This window comes from Giraffa tippelskirchi, chromosome 9 (genome assembly GCF_054371585.1).
Source record: "Giraffa tippelskirchi isolate mGirTip1 chromosome 9, T2T-mGirTip1v1.2.pri, whole genome shotgun sequence".
NCBI classification, from domain to species: domain Eukaryota; kingdom Metazoa; phylum Chordata; class Mammalia; order Artiodactyla; family Giraffidae; genus Giraffa; species Giraffa tippelskirchi.
In genome coordinates, this window is record NC_137283.1 from 7,668,408 (window position 1) to 7,687,265 (window position 18,858).

Here is an 18,858-nt window from a genome sequence, read left to right on the forward strand (position 1 = left end):
TCAAAATAAAGGCATAAATTGGCAGAATTGAGTGGCATACTGAACATGAACCTGACAAAAGATAATTTGAAAATAAGGGTGATGATACACTGTGAGGCATTAACTGAATCCATAAAAGAAATCACCAACATCTGAGGTTACCCTTAGATACATTTCTATATAATAGGACCAAACCCACTCATTGAAGCACTCCAAAAGGCACACAAAGGTCACTTAGGTTGGGAAGGTAAGTCAAAGCCCACTCTGCCATCCAACTACTATACAAAAGCGTGATACCAGCACAGCATTCTGGACTGCAGACACACCAGAAGTGCTGTTCAGAGTATGGCCAGCAGCCCGGGACCAGTCTACAAACATCTTGTGGTCAAGACAGTGAGTTTTTCTAAAACAAGGCTTGGGAACAATGTGACCAAAGTAAATTTTACATTTGTTGATTCTCACAATAAAAAATTGAGCCTTGTATTTTTTTTTTCATTTCGTTTTGCTATAATTTATTTGTATATTTTATAAAATACTGGTCTGCAATAGACTAGCAATGAAAAAACTGACCCTTCACCAAAGATAAGGCTGAAAAGTGGTGCTGCAAATTATGTTATAAATTATTAATGTTACAAAAAAGTAAAAGATACAGTGAAGTAATCTGAAATACGAAGTAAAAATCTATTAGGATATATATTCGGTAATTTTTTTGCTTTTGTTTTTGTCTTAAAGGAAACATGTTTATTTAAATAGGTTTAAAATCTTTCATGTCTCAGCAAACTAAAATGCTAAGTAGTGGATCTCTGAGTTGTATACACTTACATTTGTGTATTTACAGAGAACTAATTCTGTTAAATAAAAACTGTGAAAAAGTCAGTATGCCAAACACTACAATAATTTGTAAATAAAATTAACTTACCCATTGCTACATAGGACTTAAATCGTGTTGACAATCTGTCCACAAAGGCACTTAAAATTTCCAATCCCATTAATGACACCTACAGATAGAAAGAAATTTTAATGAATACAAATTACAGATGCACATTATAATAACAGTATGTAACTGTGACATAAAGATCTTCATCTATTACCAAGTTAAACAAAAAGACACTGAAATATTCAGGGTGAACAGTCATGAGCTTAGGGCACACTATTCTTAAATGGCCAATAACAATAATAATATGCAAATACAGGAAGAGTGATACAGCCTATTTGGCAAAATATTAATAACTGGTGAATTAGGTAAAGGGTACACAGGAGTTCATGGACTATACCTGAAACTTTCCTGTAATGTTGAAATGTTTCTTAAATGAAACATTTAAGCAAAAACAGCACATTTAATTACAGAGGAATTCCAGCTTCTGGAATGAAGAAACCGGAAAAAAATTATCACTCCCACTGTAAACAAGAAAAAGCCAAATAATCAACAAAACCCTAATTATTTTTGAATCCATTTAGAAAGCTATGGTTGTAGAATAATCATCTAGCTTGAAATCTTAAGGAAAGACAGATGCCAAGGAGAGATGAGACATAAGCAGTAGGTCACACGTGGAAGAGGACAGAAGCAAGATGAAGCCACAATACAAGTGGGTAAAAAGAATTCAGGTATATTCAACTCCTTGTTATTACTGGAGTGTGGGTTAGCATGAAAATACAGAAACCTATTAGCTGCGACACAAGGAGAGTTCACATCTGCTTTCAGGTTTTCTCCACAAACCTCCACTAGACACTCATAATTAAGACTGAGAACAGGGGGGGAGATCAGAGAAAATCTCTTGGTAGTTACAGGTCTTGGTAGGAAGGAGTAGCTACCTCTGCAAGCAAATCACAAACCTTTTCCAGTTCCTTGTCCCATAAGAAACAAAAGTCTGAAGCTACAGATGGAAAGAGAAACACTGTTATCCTCCTGGACAGAGGTAAAAACTAACAACTACCAAGTAGAGAGAAAAGGGAAAAAAAAAAAAAAGCCTTCTACTTCAAGGGTAGGAGCAGAAAACCATGCTGGGCTCTCATGATTAAAGCTTTCCAGTTGAGGAGGGGCAGGATTTCTGATAAAGCTTTACCTTAAGGATCAGGGACAGAGGGTTCCTAAGACCAAAGCTGGACCAGGAAAACAGAATAGCCCTACTACTCATAAACGAGTCAGCAAGATAAGAAGAAGCAACCACAATTTACCACTGGGGAAAGGAGAAAACCCCTCTATGAAGTACAAGAGAAAAGAGAAAGCCTCAAGTGTATGGCTAGGTGATTTACAAGCTGGAATCAAGATTGCAGAAGTATCAACAGCCTCAGATATGCAGATGATACCACTCTAACAGCAAAAAAATGAAGAACTAAAAGAGCCTCTTGATGAGGGTGATAGACAAGAACGAAAAATCTGTCTTCAAACTCAACATTCAAAAAACTAAGATCATGGCATCTAGTCCCATCACTTCATGGCAAATAGAAGAGGAAAAAGTGGAAGCAGTGACAGATTTTGTGTTCTTGGGCTCCAAAAATCACTGTGGATAGTGACAGCAGCCCTGAAATTAAAAGATGCTTGCTCCTTGGAAGAAAAGCTATGACAAACCTAGACAGCATATTAAAAAGCAGAGACACCACTTTGCCAACAAAGGTCCATATAGTCAAAGCTATGGTTTTTCCAGTAGTCATGTACAGATGTGAGAGTTGGACCATAAAGAAGGCTGAGTGCTGAAGAATGGAGGCTTTCGAATTGCGGTGCTGGAGGAGACTCTTGAGAGTCCCCTGGACTGCAAGGAGATCAAACCAAGCAATCCTAAAGGAAATCAACCCTGAATATCCACTGGAAGAACAGATGCTGAAGCTGAAGCTCTAGTACTTTGGCCACCTGATGTGAAGAGTCAACTCGTTGGAAAAGACCCTGGTGCTGGGAAAGACTGAAGGCAAAAGAAGGGGGCAGAAGAGGATGAGATGGTTAGATAGCATCATTGACTTAATGTACATGAATGTGAACAAACTCCGGGAGATGGTGGAGGACAGAGAAACCTGGCATGCTGCAGTCTATGGGGTCACAAAGAGTCAAAGATGACTTAGCGACTGAACAACAACAACAAAGTTGGGCAGGGGTGGGGGGGGAGCGGTGCAGAAACAATGAGGACTCACCAGTTCCACTCCTAGGTATGTACCCAAAGGAATTAAAGCAGGACATAGATGCTTGCGTGCCAATGTCAGTACACATCATTCATTACAGACCAAAGGCAGAAAAGCCCAAATGGCCATCAGATGGATAAACAAACAAAATGTGCTCTATGCATGCAATCAAATACAATTTGGCCATAAATAGTAATGACTGATGGGCTTCATGGTGACTCAGACAGTAAAGAATCCGCCTGCAATGCAGGAGATGTGGGCTGGGAAGATCCCCTGGAGGGCATGGCAACCTACTCCAGTATTCTTGCCTGGAGAATCCCTAGGGACAGGGGAGCCTGGCGAGCTACAGTCCATGGAGTTGCAGAGTCGGACATGACTGAGCGACTAAGCACACAGCACGGTAATGACGAATACAAGCTACAACACAGATAAACCTTGAAAACATTCTGACAAGTGAAAAAGCCAGACACAAATGGTTACATGTTGTGTGATTCAATTTATTAGAAATGTCCAGAACAAACAAATCCATACAGAGAGAAAGTAGATTAGTAGTGCTTAGGACTAGTGGATGTAGGGGGATAGGAAGGTAACAGCTAAATGGTACAGGGTTTTTTTTTTGAAGTAATGAAAATGCTCTAAGACTGACTGTGCTGGTGGTCATGCATACCTGCAAATACACTAAAAAACAATGAGGTGTGCACCTGGAATGAGTGAACCATATAACATGTGAATTACATCAGTGAAGCTATTAAAAACTTAACTGGAAGTGCACAGACACACTCATACACAAAATTTAATAGATGATGAAAGCAGTATCTGAAATCAGCAGGAAAAACATGCACTCTTAGTAAGATCTCACTTAGGAATCTATCCTGAAGATATACCAGTGAAATTAAGATAAGACACAAAAAGATTATTGCAAGAGACTGGAAACTACCCAAACATTTATCAGTATGAGACAGATTCAAAATATTATGGTACATCCACACTACTGACTACTCCTGCTGCTGCTGCTAAGTCGTTTCAGTCGTGTCCGACTCTGTGTGACCCCACAGACGGAAGCCCACCAGGCTCCCTGTCCCTGGGATTCTCCAGGCAAGAACACTGGAGTGGGTTGCCACTGCCTTCTCCAATGCATGAAAGTGAAAAGTGAAAGTGAAGTCGCTCAGTCGCATCCGACTCTTCGAGACCCCATGGACTGCAGCCTACCAGGCTCCTCCATCCATGAGATTTTCCAGGCAACAGTACTGGAGTGGGGTGCCATTGCCTTCTCCATACTGACTACTATGACACTTTAAAAATAAAATTGAGGGCTACCCTACTTTTGCTTTGCAATGAACTCCTAGATACATTAAGCAAAAAAAGCAAGTTGGAGAAACGCATATTTAATATATATTTAAAAAGGGGACTACTGGTCGGAGGTGGAAGGGAGGCTCAACAGCAAGGGAATATATGTATACTTATAGCTGATTCACATTGTTATACAGCAGAAAGTAACACAATGTTGTAAAGCAACTTTCCTCCAATTAAAAATTTTTAATTAAAAGAAATTTTTAAAAGAGGGCTACAAATATTAAGGGATATAGTTATGAATGTTTAAAAAATAACAACAATGGAAAGATAATCAGAAAAAAATTTTTACGGCTGGGAATAGGATATAAGTCACAGACAAAGAAATTAGACTATTTTGAATATACCTTCTTTGCAGCAATAACTTATTTCATTGAAAATGAAATAAAATAAGTAAACATAATGCTGGTGTTAGTCACTCAGTTGTGTCCAACTCTCTGAGACCCCATGAACTCTGTAGCCCACCCAGGCTCCTCTGTCCATGGAATTCTCCAGCCAAGAATACTGGAGTGGGTTGCCATTGCCTTCTCTAAGGATCTTCCCAACCCAGGATCAACCCCAGGTCTCCCACACTGCAGGCTGATTCTTAACCATCTGAGCCACCAGGAAAGCCCAAGTAAACTGAAATGTATACTCAATTAACACATAATCACACAGAAGACTATTCCAAGTGACTTTAAAATAAAGCAATTTGACTGTCCCTCTCTAGTGGGATATACCCTAAAGACAAAAACAAAACTCTGCAAAAGAGAAACTGTCAATGTTATTTAGAATTTCTGTTGATAAAAGGAGATATAGATGGAAGATATATAAAAATAGCAAAAACTACAGTCTTGAATCTGAATATCAGTATGAACTCAAGAAATATTATTCTTTAAAATTAAACTAAACCTAGCCCTCTTCATTGAAAAAAAATCTAGAAACAAAGATCAAATGAGTAACAGTAAGTTCTGTCAGCACCCACGTTGTAGTTTCCACATACCATTTCCCACAAGAAGGAATCAAGTAGCTGATTCCAGGGCAGGGGCAGGAATATGATCTCATGATACCAGAGAGCAAAGACTATCAAAGATTCTTAGGGTCATGTGACAGAACAGTTTGGATATTAATAAGAATAATAACTGGGAACTTCCCTGAAGATTCAGTGGTTAAGACTCCACCCTTCCACTGTAGGGGGCATGGGTTCAATCCCTGGTTAAGGAACTTGAAATGTATTAGACATATTTAAATGCAAGACTTCGTATGATAACAAAAACTATCTGGCCAACACTGGAGCATGCTGGTTATTTTTACCTCATTATTCTGACAATTAGTAAATAAAGAATTATACAAACTATGCAAAAGGAATGAAACAAGGGTCAGAATTTACAGTTCCAGAATATCACAATCACTGACAGTAATGCCACTTGTAAAGTCTGAACCACCAGCAACCACACACCTGTAGTGGTCCGAATTGGCAGTGGTAACATTTACAGCAATATGTACTGGGGCAGCCATCTGACTAGCATTATGTCTTCCTGGGTAATCAAGCTGGCACATTTATATACTGAAACATTTTATCTCATTGTAACTATATGTAATTTTCCTCGATAGTACAGTGAGGACTTATTGGGATTTTTTGAAATGATGTGAATTGAGTATTATCTATAAACTTTATTTTAGGATTGTAAGGGGGAGCATGAAAAGAGGGTACTGGCAACTTTCCTGGCAGTCCAGTGGTGAAGACACCATACTTTCTTTGTAGGAGGCATGCGTTTGATCCCCGGCCAGGGAACTAAGATCTCACATGCCATGTGGTGCAGCCAAAAAATAAAAAAAAGCGGGGGGGGGGCACTAAATTGGACAGGGTTCATAATCACCACCCTACAGAACTCCCACGCACACATACAAGGTGACAATCCAAAAGAACAATGTGAGCAGTAGAAAGTTAAAAACCTGGATGTTCTTCCTATGTGGCAGGTAAGAGAAAAAGACAAGATCCATATATACAGACAGACTGCAAACAAAAATAATAGTACACTGTAAGAAATTGATGGTTTATAAGATATACAATCAAGGTTTTGCTAACATTGGAAGGTAGTAGCATCATCCTTCAAGTGGTAAAAGAGCTGTGATTTTGGATTCCAAGAAAAGACTGGAAATCCTAGCATGTTACTAGCCCAGCACTACACAGTTATAAATGCTATTTAGTGTTTTTTCCATTTTGAGAGTCAACTTATTATTACATTTACAGATAGACAAAATAAAAAAGTGAGAGAAGAGATGACAAATGATAGGATGCTGAAGAGGTTTACCAAAGCACAGAAAAGGAAAGGAAAATTCTGACGTCCCTTGGTTCAAGTACTCTACAAATTTACCAGGTCTAGGACTAAGCCAAGATACTTACACCTTTTCTACACAATGAGGAAACAGTACTGGCTTTCTAAGGCCATCTTAAAGATTAAATGAGATAATGGAAATAAAGTGTCTGAGACAATGCCTGGTACTCACTAAGGACTCTTTAAATGGTGGTTATCATATTTAACTGCATTTTACAAGGAACATTTTTATTGCTATAATATCATTTTTAAATTTGAGGACTCCTAAAATCACAGGACTTACCAAAATCAAATGCCAGAACATATATATTTTATATAATATACATACGTATTCACACATTTTTCAACCTTCAATTAATGATTTCTCCACTCAGCTGAAGATCCCAACTGTCTGTTTAACATCTCAACTTGGATGTCAAACAACCTTCTCAAACCTAACTTTTTACTTCCTTCACCTGACTTGTTTTCTCAGTCTTCCCCATTTCAGTAAATAGTACCCTCTAGTAGTGCTTAAGCAATGCAGTGATCCCCAATTCCTCTCTGTCAACCCTCATACTCAATGCTGTTGGCTCTACCACTAAATCACACCCCAATCTCTCACTTCTCAAGTTCTGCCACTGTAACCAAACCAGTCTGAGCCACCAACTCTCCGATTCTTTTGCTGAACTGTCCACTCCTCACAAAGGAGCCAAACCTCCAAGTAAAAACCCTCCAATGATTTAGAATAAAATCCTATACAGCTCTTTCTACCTGCCTCCTCAGTTTCACCTCTTTGAACACCTCAACTCACTTGGAAACTCTAGCCACACCGGCCTACTTTATGTTCCTCAGCAGAACTAAGTTCTCTGCATCTGTGGTTTCCTCTGCCCAAAGGCATTCTTCACTCCAGTATCTTTCCTAAATGTACTCAAATTTCACCTCACTTCCTTTACATCCCAAACAGTCTCATCTTCACCTCATTCTTTCACATCAGTTGATTCATAAGCACTTGTTGCATGGAACTAATCTGTATACCCATCTGCCTTCCTCTTTCTAACAGGATCTCCATGACAGCAGCAATCTCACTCCCCCGCTTTAAATCACTCCGTCAGTGAGGTCTTCAGCGACAATTTAAAATTCACACATCTGCATCCTACCCAATGCTCCTATTCCCTTCACTGTTTTTCTCCAAAGCATTTATCATCATCTAACACAGAAGAGACACCAGTTATTTATCTTGTTTATTCCTCCGCCCCCACGAGAATCCAAGCACACAAAGGCAAGGACTTCTGTCGTTTTTTCACTCTTATATCCCAGTGCCAAGAAGAATGTCCGTACATGATAGGTCCTCATGTAATAATGTTAGTCGCTCAGTTGTGTCCAACTCTGTGATCCCATGAACTATATATACAGCCCACCAGGCTCCTCTGTCCATGGGTCTCCAGGCAAGAATAATGGAATGGGTTGCCATTCCCTTCTGTATCTCAAGTGCCCAGAAGTGTCTGCACATTGTAGGTCCTTAATTAACGCCCAAATGAAGCTGAGTGAATAAGCCTTTCTAGTCTTGTTCATAGGTGGGTCCTCAATATCTGGAATAATACTTAGCATTAAGTATATTCACTCAAATTCACTGAAGCAATGACTGTTATTAAAGACACTCAAATTGTGAAGTACTAACGAATCCGAAGAAAAACTTTATTTTGTTCAGCATAATCTGAAGTTCAAGTACACTTCTATTTGTGTGTATATTCAAAAAACTGTTACACTTTTTTCAAAAGATTTCAATAGTCATTGTACCTTCAGTAAAAAATGATGACTTAGCTTGGTAACTCAGTATATAAATTTCAAATAAACTAATTAGAATGCCTTCTCCCGAACAATGTCAGAAAAGGTCTTATACTATAGAATTCAGTAGAAAGGAGAGGAATAATGATTCAGGCAGGAGAGGTCCAAATTGATGAATTCACGTCCTTAGGAAGAGACAGGAGGGCATGGATACACATGCCTTCAATACCCATGTGGAGGGATTGGTAGAAGTGAGAAAGGCAATTTGTTCACTGTAACAGAAAAGGCAGAGTGACAGGGGCACAAAAGGAAGTCTGTAGGTGAGGTTATGGGAGTTCTCTTCTGATTTCTAAAATTGTCTCAGGCTACAGTATCTACCCAGGAGCATGGAGAGAATGTGCAGTAAAGAGATAAGAACTTGAGTCAGGTCCCTGATGAAGTCTCACTCTGAAGGACCAGTTAAAGGAAAAACAAAGCGATGAGTAGAAGTTCTGCGCAGAGACATCGAAGAAAAAGCAGGATACTGTGGAATCACAGAAGCTAAGAATATGTTTCAAGAGATGGGACCGCTCAACTGCTATTCACTGATGGTACCTCTGAGGAGTGAAATGGCCCAAATGCCAATTCTACTACAGGCAGCATAGGGGTGACACAAGGACCTTCAGGTGGCAATAGGAGTAAGTGTTACCAAAGAGCCAACTTTCTACAACAGCCTAGGCTACAACACAAAATCAACTATCTTAAGTGCGTATGCCCTTCTTAGAGTGCAAGTAAATTTAGGTCGTTTCTTCCAAAGTAATAAGACTAATCCTCTAAACAGTAATGGTGTATTCTTAAACACTAACTTTTCCCAAAGTTTTTAAAAATAATACAGAAGCAGTATATAATGGAACACTGAGGTGGTTAATTCTCAAGCTGCTTATTATCCTTGTAAAAAGTCAAACCCTTCCAAAACTCTTACGTTTCATCATTAAATCTGCACAATAATTTTAGAGTTTCCCTTTCTTCTCTACGATGATGATGCTTTCAAAGTACAGCCTATTCGCTGTTATAAGTATCTGTTACTAAGAAGAATCACTTCAACCACACGATGCTTGGACCAGCATTTTAAACCAACACTGCCACCAGAAGACTAGAAAGCAAAGTTACTGCTAAAAACCACAGTACAGGCTGATTACAGAAAATTTACCTGGTCTCCCAACGTGGCTACATTACAACCTGCCTAATACCGGCTCTTCTGAAACACTCATTCCTTCTCGTACCTCATCTTTTTATTTTTTGCCAGTATCAGCTAACCTGCCACGGCACGGTTTCAAATCCGAGTCAGTCCTCAACTGCGGCAAAACAAAATGACACAGAGCGTTCAATTGTTTTACGTCGACTGTAAACGAAAAGCAAATAAATAATGCCATGAAGTCAGAATCTTTTCACTAGATTTAACGGTAACCTTAATCAGGCACCTTATTACGCTCTAAAGATGCTTTAGACACGAAAAGCACAACCTTTCAGAAACAGAAAAAATTATATAAGAAAAAAGAAACCAGGCGATTAAGTAGGATAAAAATGCTAATTCAAAAGGATTAACTTGACATCTCTTTTGAACTTAAAACCTGAATCTTCCTGTCCTACGTCTCGCCCTGGGTAGTGTTACACAGGTACGAACGAATGTATAATAAAGGGTCTGCTACACTTTTACGTATGTAAATGATCACTGATTTTTTAAAATAGGTGTTGAAACATAATGTCCTAATGCCAAGGAACTCCGCACGGTGTCACGGAATCGCTGAATCTGCCGCTGCTCACAACCGTGGAAAAAGTTGGTCTTGGTGGGAAGGTGGACTCCCGCTCGCTTTCGGAGAGGCAGGCTCGCCGGAGCGGGCAAGTCGGGGGACCCAGGGTCCGCGGGGCGGTTCGGAGGTGCCCGGGGGCCCACCCGGCGGCCCAAGCACGTCCGGGATTAAAGGGCCGGCGGGAGAGGGCGTGCCCCGCCAGGCCGCGCAGCCGCCGCTTACCCGGTAGTTGCTCGAGCCCACCCAGCCGGTGAGCGCGTCGACCGTCTTGCTCAGACGGGCCAGGTCCTCCTCCAGATCCGGGATGGCGCCGGGGGCGCCGAGGTAGAGCAGCAGCTCCTGGCCGGCCTGCAGGCGGCCGCCGACGTCCTTCTGCTGCACCTGGGCGCTGAAGTACTCCATGCCGCGGGGCTCCATGGCCGCGGCCGCCCGCCCGCCCGCTCGTGAGGGGCCAACTTTCGCCGAGCGCCGCCCAGCCGCCAGAGCGGGGCCCCGCGGGAACGGGCGGGACGCGCTCGGTCCGGCCGAGGCGCGGCTCGCGGGGCGCGGCGGGCGGCGGGAGCAGCGCCAGGCGCCCAGCGGCCCCCCAAACTAGTCAAACTCGGCGCCCCCCGCGCCCCAACCCGCTTCAGAGGCCGCGGCCGCCGGCGACGTCAGCGCGCGCGTGACGTCAGCGCGACGCCGGTGAGCGCCCGCCCGCCCGCACACAAGGTTCGCGGAGGCGGCGGCCGCAGCGGGCGCTGCTGGGGGTCGTGGAGCCTCTGGGGAAGTTGCGGTCGGTCTGGGTTGGCACCCACAGTAAGCCGACGATTCTCTGCCATCCGCCACCTCAGCACTCAGCCGTCGCCTTGTAAAATCTTAGACTCTTTCAAGTTCTCCTTCCCTTGAAATCAATTTGGGAAAGTTTCTTTGACTTGGAATTCCCCCTTCCCTAACCCCACACTCCCAGATCTGGGTTGTTTTTTTTTTTTAGGCTTTGGGCGTTTGGGTTTGTTGTTGTTGTTGTTGTTACTATTTTTTTGTTGGTTTGTTTGGGTTTGGGGATTTTTGGTTTTTTGTAGAATACACTTTCTTATATTAAAAAAATATATTAATAAAGACCCCTGCTGCCAGCCACCACCACTTGTTGGGTTGCCATCTGATTATGCTTTAAAAAAAAAAAAAAGTTTAATTTACACAGACTAAAATGCACAGATTTTAAGTGGTCCATGCGTTTTGGCAAAAGTATTCACCAGTGTGAATAACCACCATCCTAGGAACGATAGAGCATATTTCCATCACTCCAGGAAGTTCCAGGAACTTCCAAGTCAATAACCACTGCCTTGCCAGGAAATACTAATCAGATTTCTATCGCTGTAGCATAGGTTTCCGTATTACTTAATTTCACGTGACTTCATACAGTCTGTGCTTTTACTGAGTTGGGCTTTTCCCTTTAGTATGTTTTGGGGTTGATCCAGTGCTGTGGGTGTGTCAGTAGTCCCTTTTTATTGCTGAGTACTAGTCCTTATATGGAAGCACCATAGTTTGTCACCCAGTCACCTGTTATAGACATTTGCACTGTTTCATTTTTCAGTTTTTCGGCTGTGACCAGCCACAACCGCTAGTGTACAAGTCATTGTGGAGACACAAGGTTTCATTTCTCTTCGGTAAATACCAAGTACTGGAATTACTAGGTCTGTGTGATAAGGGTATGTTTAACTTTAGAAGAAACTGCTGAACTGTTTTCCAAAATGTCTGTATCATATTAAACTCCCATCAGCAGTGCTCAGAAGTACCAGTTGCTCCACATCCTCCACAATATTTTGTATGGTTGGGGTGATTGGTTTTATCCCTGATAATGTTGTTCAGTCGCTCGGTTGTATCCAACTATTTTCGACCACATAGAATACAGCTGGGAGAAGGCAATGGCAACCCACTCCAGTACTCTTGCCTGGAAAATCCCATGGACAGAGGAGCCCTGGTAGGCTGCAGTCCATGGGGTCGCTAAGAGTCAGACATGACTGAGCGACTTCACTTCCACTTTTCACTTTCATGCATTGGAGAAGGAAATGGCAACCCACTCCAGTGTTCTTGCCTGGAGAATCCCAGGGATGGAGGAGCCTGGTGGGCTGCTGTCTATGGGGTCGTACAGAGTTGGACACGACTGAAACAACTTAGCAACAGCAGCAGCATGTCCATTGAATTGGTGATGCAATCCAAGCATTTCATCCTCTATTGCCCCTCTTTCTCCTCCTGCCCTGAATCTTTCCCAGGATCAGGGTCTTTTCAAATTAGTCAGCTCTTTGAATCAGGTGGCCAACGTATGGAAGTCATGTTAGTGGGTGTAAACTGGTCTAGAATACATTCTAAATGGACACGGTATTTAGCTTCCTGCTAATTATTTCCAGCCACAATTTAATAATTTTAAATATCTGTCTCTTCTATTACACAAGAACTCCAAGATCATTTGTGTTTTCCCTAGGATGGTGCTGGACAAATAATGGGTGCTCAATCAATTTAAGCTGAATAAATGAATGAATTTAATGAAATGCTTGAAATGTTCACATTAACAAAATAAAAACAAAAACAATAATAATACACTCTCCAAATCTAAAGAAACCTTTTCTGTATTTACTCTGAGTTTTTTTCCCCTATATTACTCTGTTTCTCTTTGTATCATGATGTAAAGTTTCTTCCATTGTTAATTAGCTGTAATTTCCCTGCAATTGGGCCTAAATCAACTACTGTAGTAACTGTTCCTTGCTGTCTATAGGTTCCTTTCCTAAGGGTTGTTGTTGTGTTGTTCAGTCGCTAAGTCGTGTCTGACTGTTTGTGACCGCATGAACTGCACCATGCCAGGCTTCCCTGTCCTTCACTTTCTCCCAGAGTTTGCTCAAATTCATGTCCATTCAGTGATGCTATGTAACCAACCGTCTCACCCTCTGCCGCCCCCTTCTCCTCCTGCCCTCAACCTTTCCCAATATCAGGGGTCTTTTCAACTGAGTCAGCTCTTCACATCAGGTGGCCAAAGGATTATACCTTCAGCTGCAGCATCACGCCTTCCAATGAGTGTTCAGGGTTGATTTCTTTTGAGATTGCCTTGTTTGATCTCCTTGCAGTTCGAAGGACTTTCAAGAGCCTTGTCTAGTACCACAGTTTGAACGCATCAATTCTTTGGCACTCAGCCCTCTTTGTGATTCATTTCTCACATCCACACATGACTACTGGAAAAACCATAGCTTTGACTATACCTACCTCTGTCACCAAAGTGATGTCTCTGCTTTTTGATATACTGTCTAGGTTTGTCATAGCTTTCCTTCCAAGGAGCAAGCATCTTTTAATTTCATGGATGCAATCACTGTCTGCAGGAAATTTTGGAGCCCAGGGAAATGTAATCTGTCACTGCTTCCACTTTTTCCCCTTCTATTTGCCAAGAAGTGATGGGACCAGATGTCATGACCTTAGTTTTTGGAATGTTGAGTTTTAAGCCAGTTTTTTCACTCTCTTCTTTCATCCTCATCAAGAGGCTTTTTAGTTCCTCTTCCCTTTCTGCCATTAGAGTGGTATCATCTGCATATCTGAGGGGCTGATATTTCTCCAAGCAGTCTTGATTCCAGCTTGTGACTCAGCCAGCCCAGCGTTTTGTGTAATATACTCTGCATATAAGTTAGATAAACAGGATGACAATATGTATAGCCTTATCGTACTCCTTTCCCAATTTTGAACCAGTCAGTTCCATGTAAGGTCCTAACTATTGCTTCTTGACCCACATACAGGTTTCTCAGGAGACAGGTAAGGTGGTCTGGGATTCCCGTATCTTTAAGAATTTTCCGCATTTGTTCTGATCTACACAGGCAAAGGCTTTAGCATAGTAAATAAAACAGAAATCAGTGTTTTTCTGGAATTCCCTCACTTGCTTTCAGTTCATTTCAGTTCAGTTGCTGAGTCACGTCCAACTTTTGGATTGCAGCACACCAGGCTTCCCTGTCCATACCAACTCCTGGAGCTTACTCAAACTCGTGTCCATTGAGTTAGTGATGCCATCCAACAATCTCACCCTCTGTCATCCCCTCCTCCTGCCTTCAATCTTTCCCAGCATCAGGGGCTTTCCAGTGAGTCAGTTCTTCGCATCAGGTGACCAAAGTATTGAAGCTTCAGCATTAGACCTTCCAGTGAATATTCAGGACTGATTTCCTTTAGGACTGACTGATTTGATCTTGCAGTCCAAGGGACACTCAAGAGTCTCCTCCAGCACCACAGTTCAAAAGCAATAATTCTTTGGCACTCAGCTTTCATCATGGTCCAACCCTCACATCCATCCATGACTGCTGGAAAAACCATAACTCTAACTAGACGGACCTTTGTCAGTAAAGTAATGTCTATGTTTTTAATATGCTGTCTAGGTTTGTCATAGCTTTTCTTCCAAAGAGCAAGTGTCTTTTAATTTCATGGCTGTAGTCACCATCTGCAGTGATTTTGGAACCCAAAAAATAAAGTCTCTCACTATTTTCATTGTTTCACCATCTATTTGCCATGAAGTGATGGGACCAATGTCTTGATCTTAGTTTGTTGAATGCTGAGTTTAAGCCACCTTTTTCACTCTCCTCTTTCACTTTCATCGAGACTCTTTCGTTCTTCTTCACTTTCTGCCATAAGGGTGGTGTCATCTGCATATCTGAGGTTATTGATATTTCTCCCGGCAATCTTGATTCCAGCTTGTGCTTCATCCAGCTTGGCACTTGTACACATGATGTACTATGCATATAAGTTAAATAAGCAGGGTGACAATATACTGCCTGGATGTACTCCTTTTCCTATTTGGAACCAGTCTGTTGTTCCATGTCCAGTTCTAACTGTTGCTTCCTGACCTGCATACAGGTTTCTCAAGAGACAGGTCAGGTATTCCCATCTCTTTCAGAATTTTCCACAGTTTATTGTGATCCACACAGTCAAAGGCTTTGGCATAGTCAATAAAGCAGAAATAGATGTTTTTCTGGAACTCTCTTGCTTTTTCGATGATCCAGCAGATGTTGACAATTTGATCTCTGGTTCCTCTGCCTTTTCTAAATCCAGCTTGAACATCTGGAAGTTCACGGTTCAAGTATTGCTTAAGCCTGGCTTGGAGAATTTTGAGCATTACTTTACTAGCGTGTGAGATGAGTACAATTGTGCGGTAGTTTGAGCACTCTTTGGCATTACCTTTCTTTGGGATTGGAATGAACACTGACCTTTTCCAGTCCTGTGGCCACTGCTGTTTTCCAAATTTGCTGGCATATTGAGTGCAACACTTTGACAGCATCATCTTTCAGGATTTGAAATAGCTCAACTAAAATTTCATCACCTCCACTAGCTTTGTTCGTAGTGATGCTTCCTAAGGCACACTTGACTTCGCATTCCAGATGTCTGGCTCTAGGTGAGTGATCACACCATTGTGATTATCCAGGTCATGAAGATCTTTTTTGTATAGTTCTTCTGTGTATTTTTGACACCTCTTCTTAATATCTTCTGCTTCTGTTAAGCCCATACCATTTCTGTCCTTGATTGAGCCCATCTTTGCATGAAATGTTCCCTTGGTAGCTCTAATTTTCTTGAAGAGATATCTAGTCTTTCCCATTCTGTTGTTTTTCTCTACTCTTTGCATTGTTCATTTAAGAAGGCCTTCTTATCTCTCCTTGCTATTCTCTAGAACTCTGCATTCAGTTCAGTATATCTTTCCCTTTATCCCTTGCTTTTTGCTTCTCTTCTTTCTTCAGCTATTTGTATAGCCATAAGGGTTACAGAAGAATATAAAAAGAGGGTCCAATCCACAGAAGTTTATGTTCTGTTAATAACTGCCAGTGACCAGGTGCAGTATATTGTATAGAAAACAAAAAAATCTATAGGAGCCGTGGATTCCACGTTCAGCCCTATCTGTCCCTGTGACCAAAAGTGACTGAATTTGTATAGCTCAAGGTCTTTGGGTTATAAGATAACTAAATAGTCTTCATGTTATAAGACAACATGCGTATAGTGTCTGAGTAGGGCTTCCCACATGGCTCAGTAGTAATGAATCTGCCAGCCAGTGCAGGAGATGCAGGAGACCCTGGTTCGATCCCTGGGTTAGGAAGATCCCCTGGAGAAGGCAATGACAAAGCTGTTCCAGTGTTCTTGCCTGGGAAATCCCATTGACAGAGGAGCCTGGTGGGGTACAGTCCATGGTGTCGTAAAAGATTTGGACATGACTAAGTGACTAAAACAACAACAGCAAATATTTGAGTAACTCTGGAAGTACCTACGCAATGTCTAGTTAACACTGGCTACTATTACCTGTGTATAGCCCCTGTATGTTTCATTAATTCATCAACAAATATCTTCTGAGAGCTTGTTATATGCTACACACTGTACCATAGGCTACAGATGCAAAGTTCATTTAGATAATAATTTCTGCCCATAACATACCTATGTAGAGACAAGAAAATCAACATTTCAAGGATGCAAGGATCGGGTAAGCAGAGGGTTTCTGGAAGCCTGGATGAGAGTCTCTCCTTGTCTAGCTGGCATGGAGAATAGGGATGGGAGAGTTGTAAATTGGGAAGGTTTTCTTGAAGAGGTTTATATATAGAAGTTTGAGACTGTATAGGATTTGGCAGAGGTTTGAGAACATATAGGATTTAACTAATTAAAGAAACAGTTCTTTCATAAGATCCAGCAGCCCCACTCCTGGGCATATATAGTAAACAAAATCGTAATTCAAGAAGTCCAAAAAAGAGGGGCTATATGTATATGTATAGCTGATTCATTTTTCTGTACAGTAGAAACTAACACAACATTGTACAGCAACTATATACTCTGATAAAAATTAGTTTAAAATAAACCATAATTAGAACAGATACATGCACCCGCTATGTTCATAGGAGCACTATTTACAATAGCCAAGACATGGAAACAACTTAAATGTCCATCAACAAATGAACAGATAAAGAAGATGTGGTACATATATACAATGGAATATTTCTCAACTATAAAAAGAATGAAGTAATGCCATTTACAGCAATATGGATGGACCTAAACGTGATCATACCAAGTGAAGTAAGTCAGAAAGAGAAAGACAGACACCGTATGATCACTTATATGTAGAATCTAAAATATGACACAGATCAACATATCTACTAAACAAAAACAGACTTACAGAGAACAGACTTGTGTTTGCTCTGGGACAGTAAAGGGTGGAGGAAAGAAGGACTGAGAGTTTGAGATTAGCAAATGCAAACTGTTACATATAGGATGGATAAATAACAAAGTCCTGCTGTATAGCACAGGGAACTATATTTAACATCCTGTGGTAAACCATAGTGGAAAATAATATGAAAAAGAATATGCTTGCATGCTAAGTAAAGAGCAATATTGCATAGGAACCTGGAATGCTAGGTCCATGAATCAAGGCAAATTGGAAGTGGTCAAACAGGAGATGGCAAGAGAAAACAACATTTTAGGAATCAGAAAACTAGAATGGACTGGAATGGGTGAATTTAACTCAGATAACCATTATATCTACTACTGAAGGCAAGAATCCCTTAAAAGCAATGGAGTAGCCATCATAGTCAACAAAAGAGTCCAAAATACTTGAATGTAATCTCAAAAACAACAGAATGATCTCTGTTCGTTTCCAAGGTAAACCATTCAATATCACAGTAATCCAAGTCTATGCCCCGACCAGTAATGCTGAAGAAGGTGAAGTTCAATGGTTCTGTGAAGACCTACAAGACCTTCTAGAACTAACACCCAACAAAGATGTCCTTTTCATTATAGGGAACTGGAATGCAAAAGTAGGAAGTCAAGAAATACCTGGAGTAACAGGCAAATTTGCCCTTGGAGTACAGAATGAAGCAGGGCAAAGGCTAATAGAGTTTTGCCAAGAGAATGCACTGGTCATAGCAAACACCCTCTTCCAACAACACAAGAGAAGACTCTACATGTGGACATTTGCAGCCAAAGATGAAGAAGATCTATACAGTCAGCAAAAACAAGACCGGGAGCTGACTGTGGCTCAGAACATGAACACCTTATTGCCAAATTCAGACTGAAATTGAAAAAAGTAGGGAAAACCACTAGACCATTCAGGTATGACCTACATCAAACCCCTTATGATTATACAGTGAAAGTGAGAAATAGATTTAAGGGACTAGATCTGATAGACAGAGTGCCTGATGAACTATGGACGGAGGTTCATGACATTGTACAGGAGACAGGGATCAAGACCATCCCCAAGAAAAAGAAATGCAAAAAAGCAAAATTGTTGTCTGAGGAGGCCTTACAAATAGCTGTGAAAAGAAGAGAAGCAAAAAGCAAAGGAGAAAAGGAAAGTTATACCCATTTGAATGCAGAGTGCCAAAGAATAGCAAGGAGATATAAGAAAGCCTTCCTCAGCGATCAATACAAAGAAATAGAGGAAAACAACAGAATGGGAAAGACTAGAGATCTCTTCAAGAAAATTAGAGATACCAAGGGAATATTTCATGCAAAGATGGGCTCAGTAAAGGACAGAAATTGTAGAGACCTAACAGAAGCAGAAGATATTAAGAAGAGGT

At 41.1% G+C, this 18,858-nt stretch overlaps 1 protein-coding gene and 1 long non-coding RNA gene across 35 annotated transcripts in view; one reads left to right on the forward strand and one right to left on the reverse strand.

Annotated features, from left to right (window-relative positions):
* Positions 1-10,964, reverse strand: part of CLASP2 (cytoplasmic linker associated protein 2) — a 170,558-nt gene extending 159,594 nt beyond the window's left edge. For 29 of the 34 annotated variants that reach the window (XM_081527160.1, XM_081527158.1, XM_081527153.1 and 26 more), the window contains exons 1-2: positions 10,535-10,964; positions 899-977 (exon numbers count right to left, since the gene is read on the reverse strand). In XM_081527160.1, coding sequence (XP_081383286.1) covers positions 899-977; positions 10,535-10,729 — 274 coding nt within the window. In that variant the 5' untranslated portion in view covers positions 10,730-10,964. Of the gene's footprint in view, positions 1-898; positions 978-1,253; positions 1,341-2,818; positions 2,954-9,711; positions 9,857-10,534 lie in introns of those variants that run through there. The other 5 variants (XM_081527169.1, XM_081527165.1, XM_081527164.1 and 2 more) reach the window with 3 other exon arrangements.
* The window catches only part of LOC145520560 (uncharacterized), a 63,225-nt gene continuing 54,318 nt past the window's right edge, over positions 9,952-18,858 (forward strand). The window contains exon 1 of the long non-coding RNA XR_014064583.1: positions 9,952-10,177. This is a non-coding gene — a long non-coding RNA (uncharacterized LOC145520560). The remainder of the gene's footprint in view (positions 10,178-18,858) is intronic.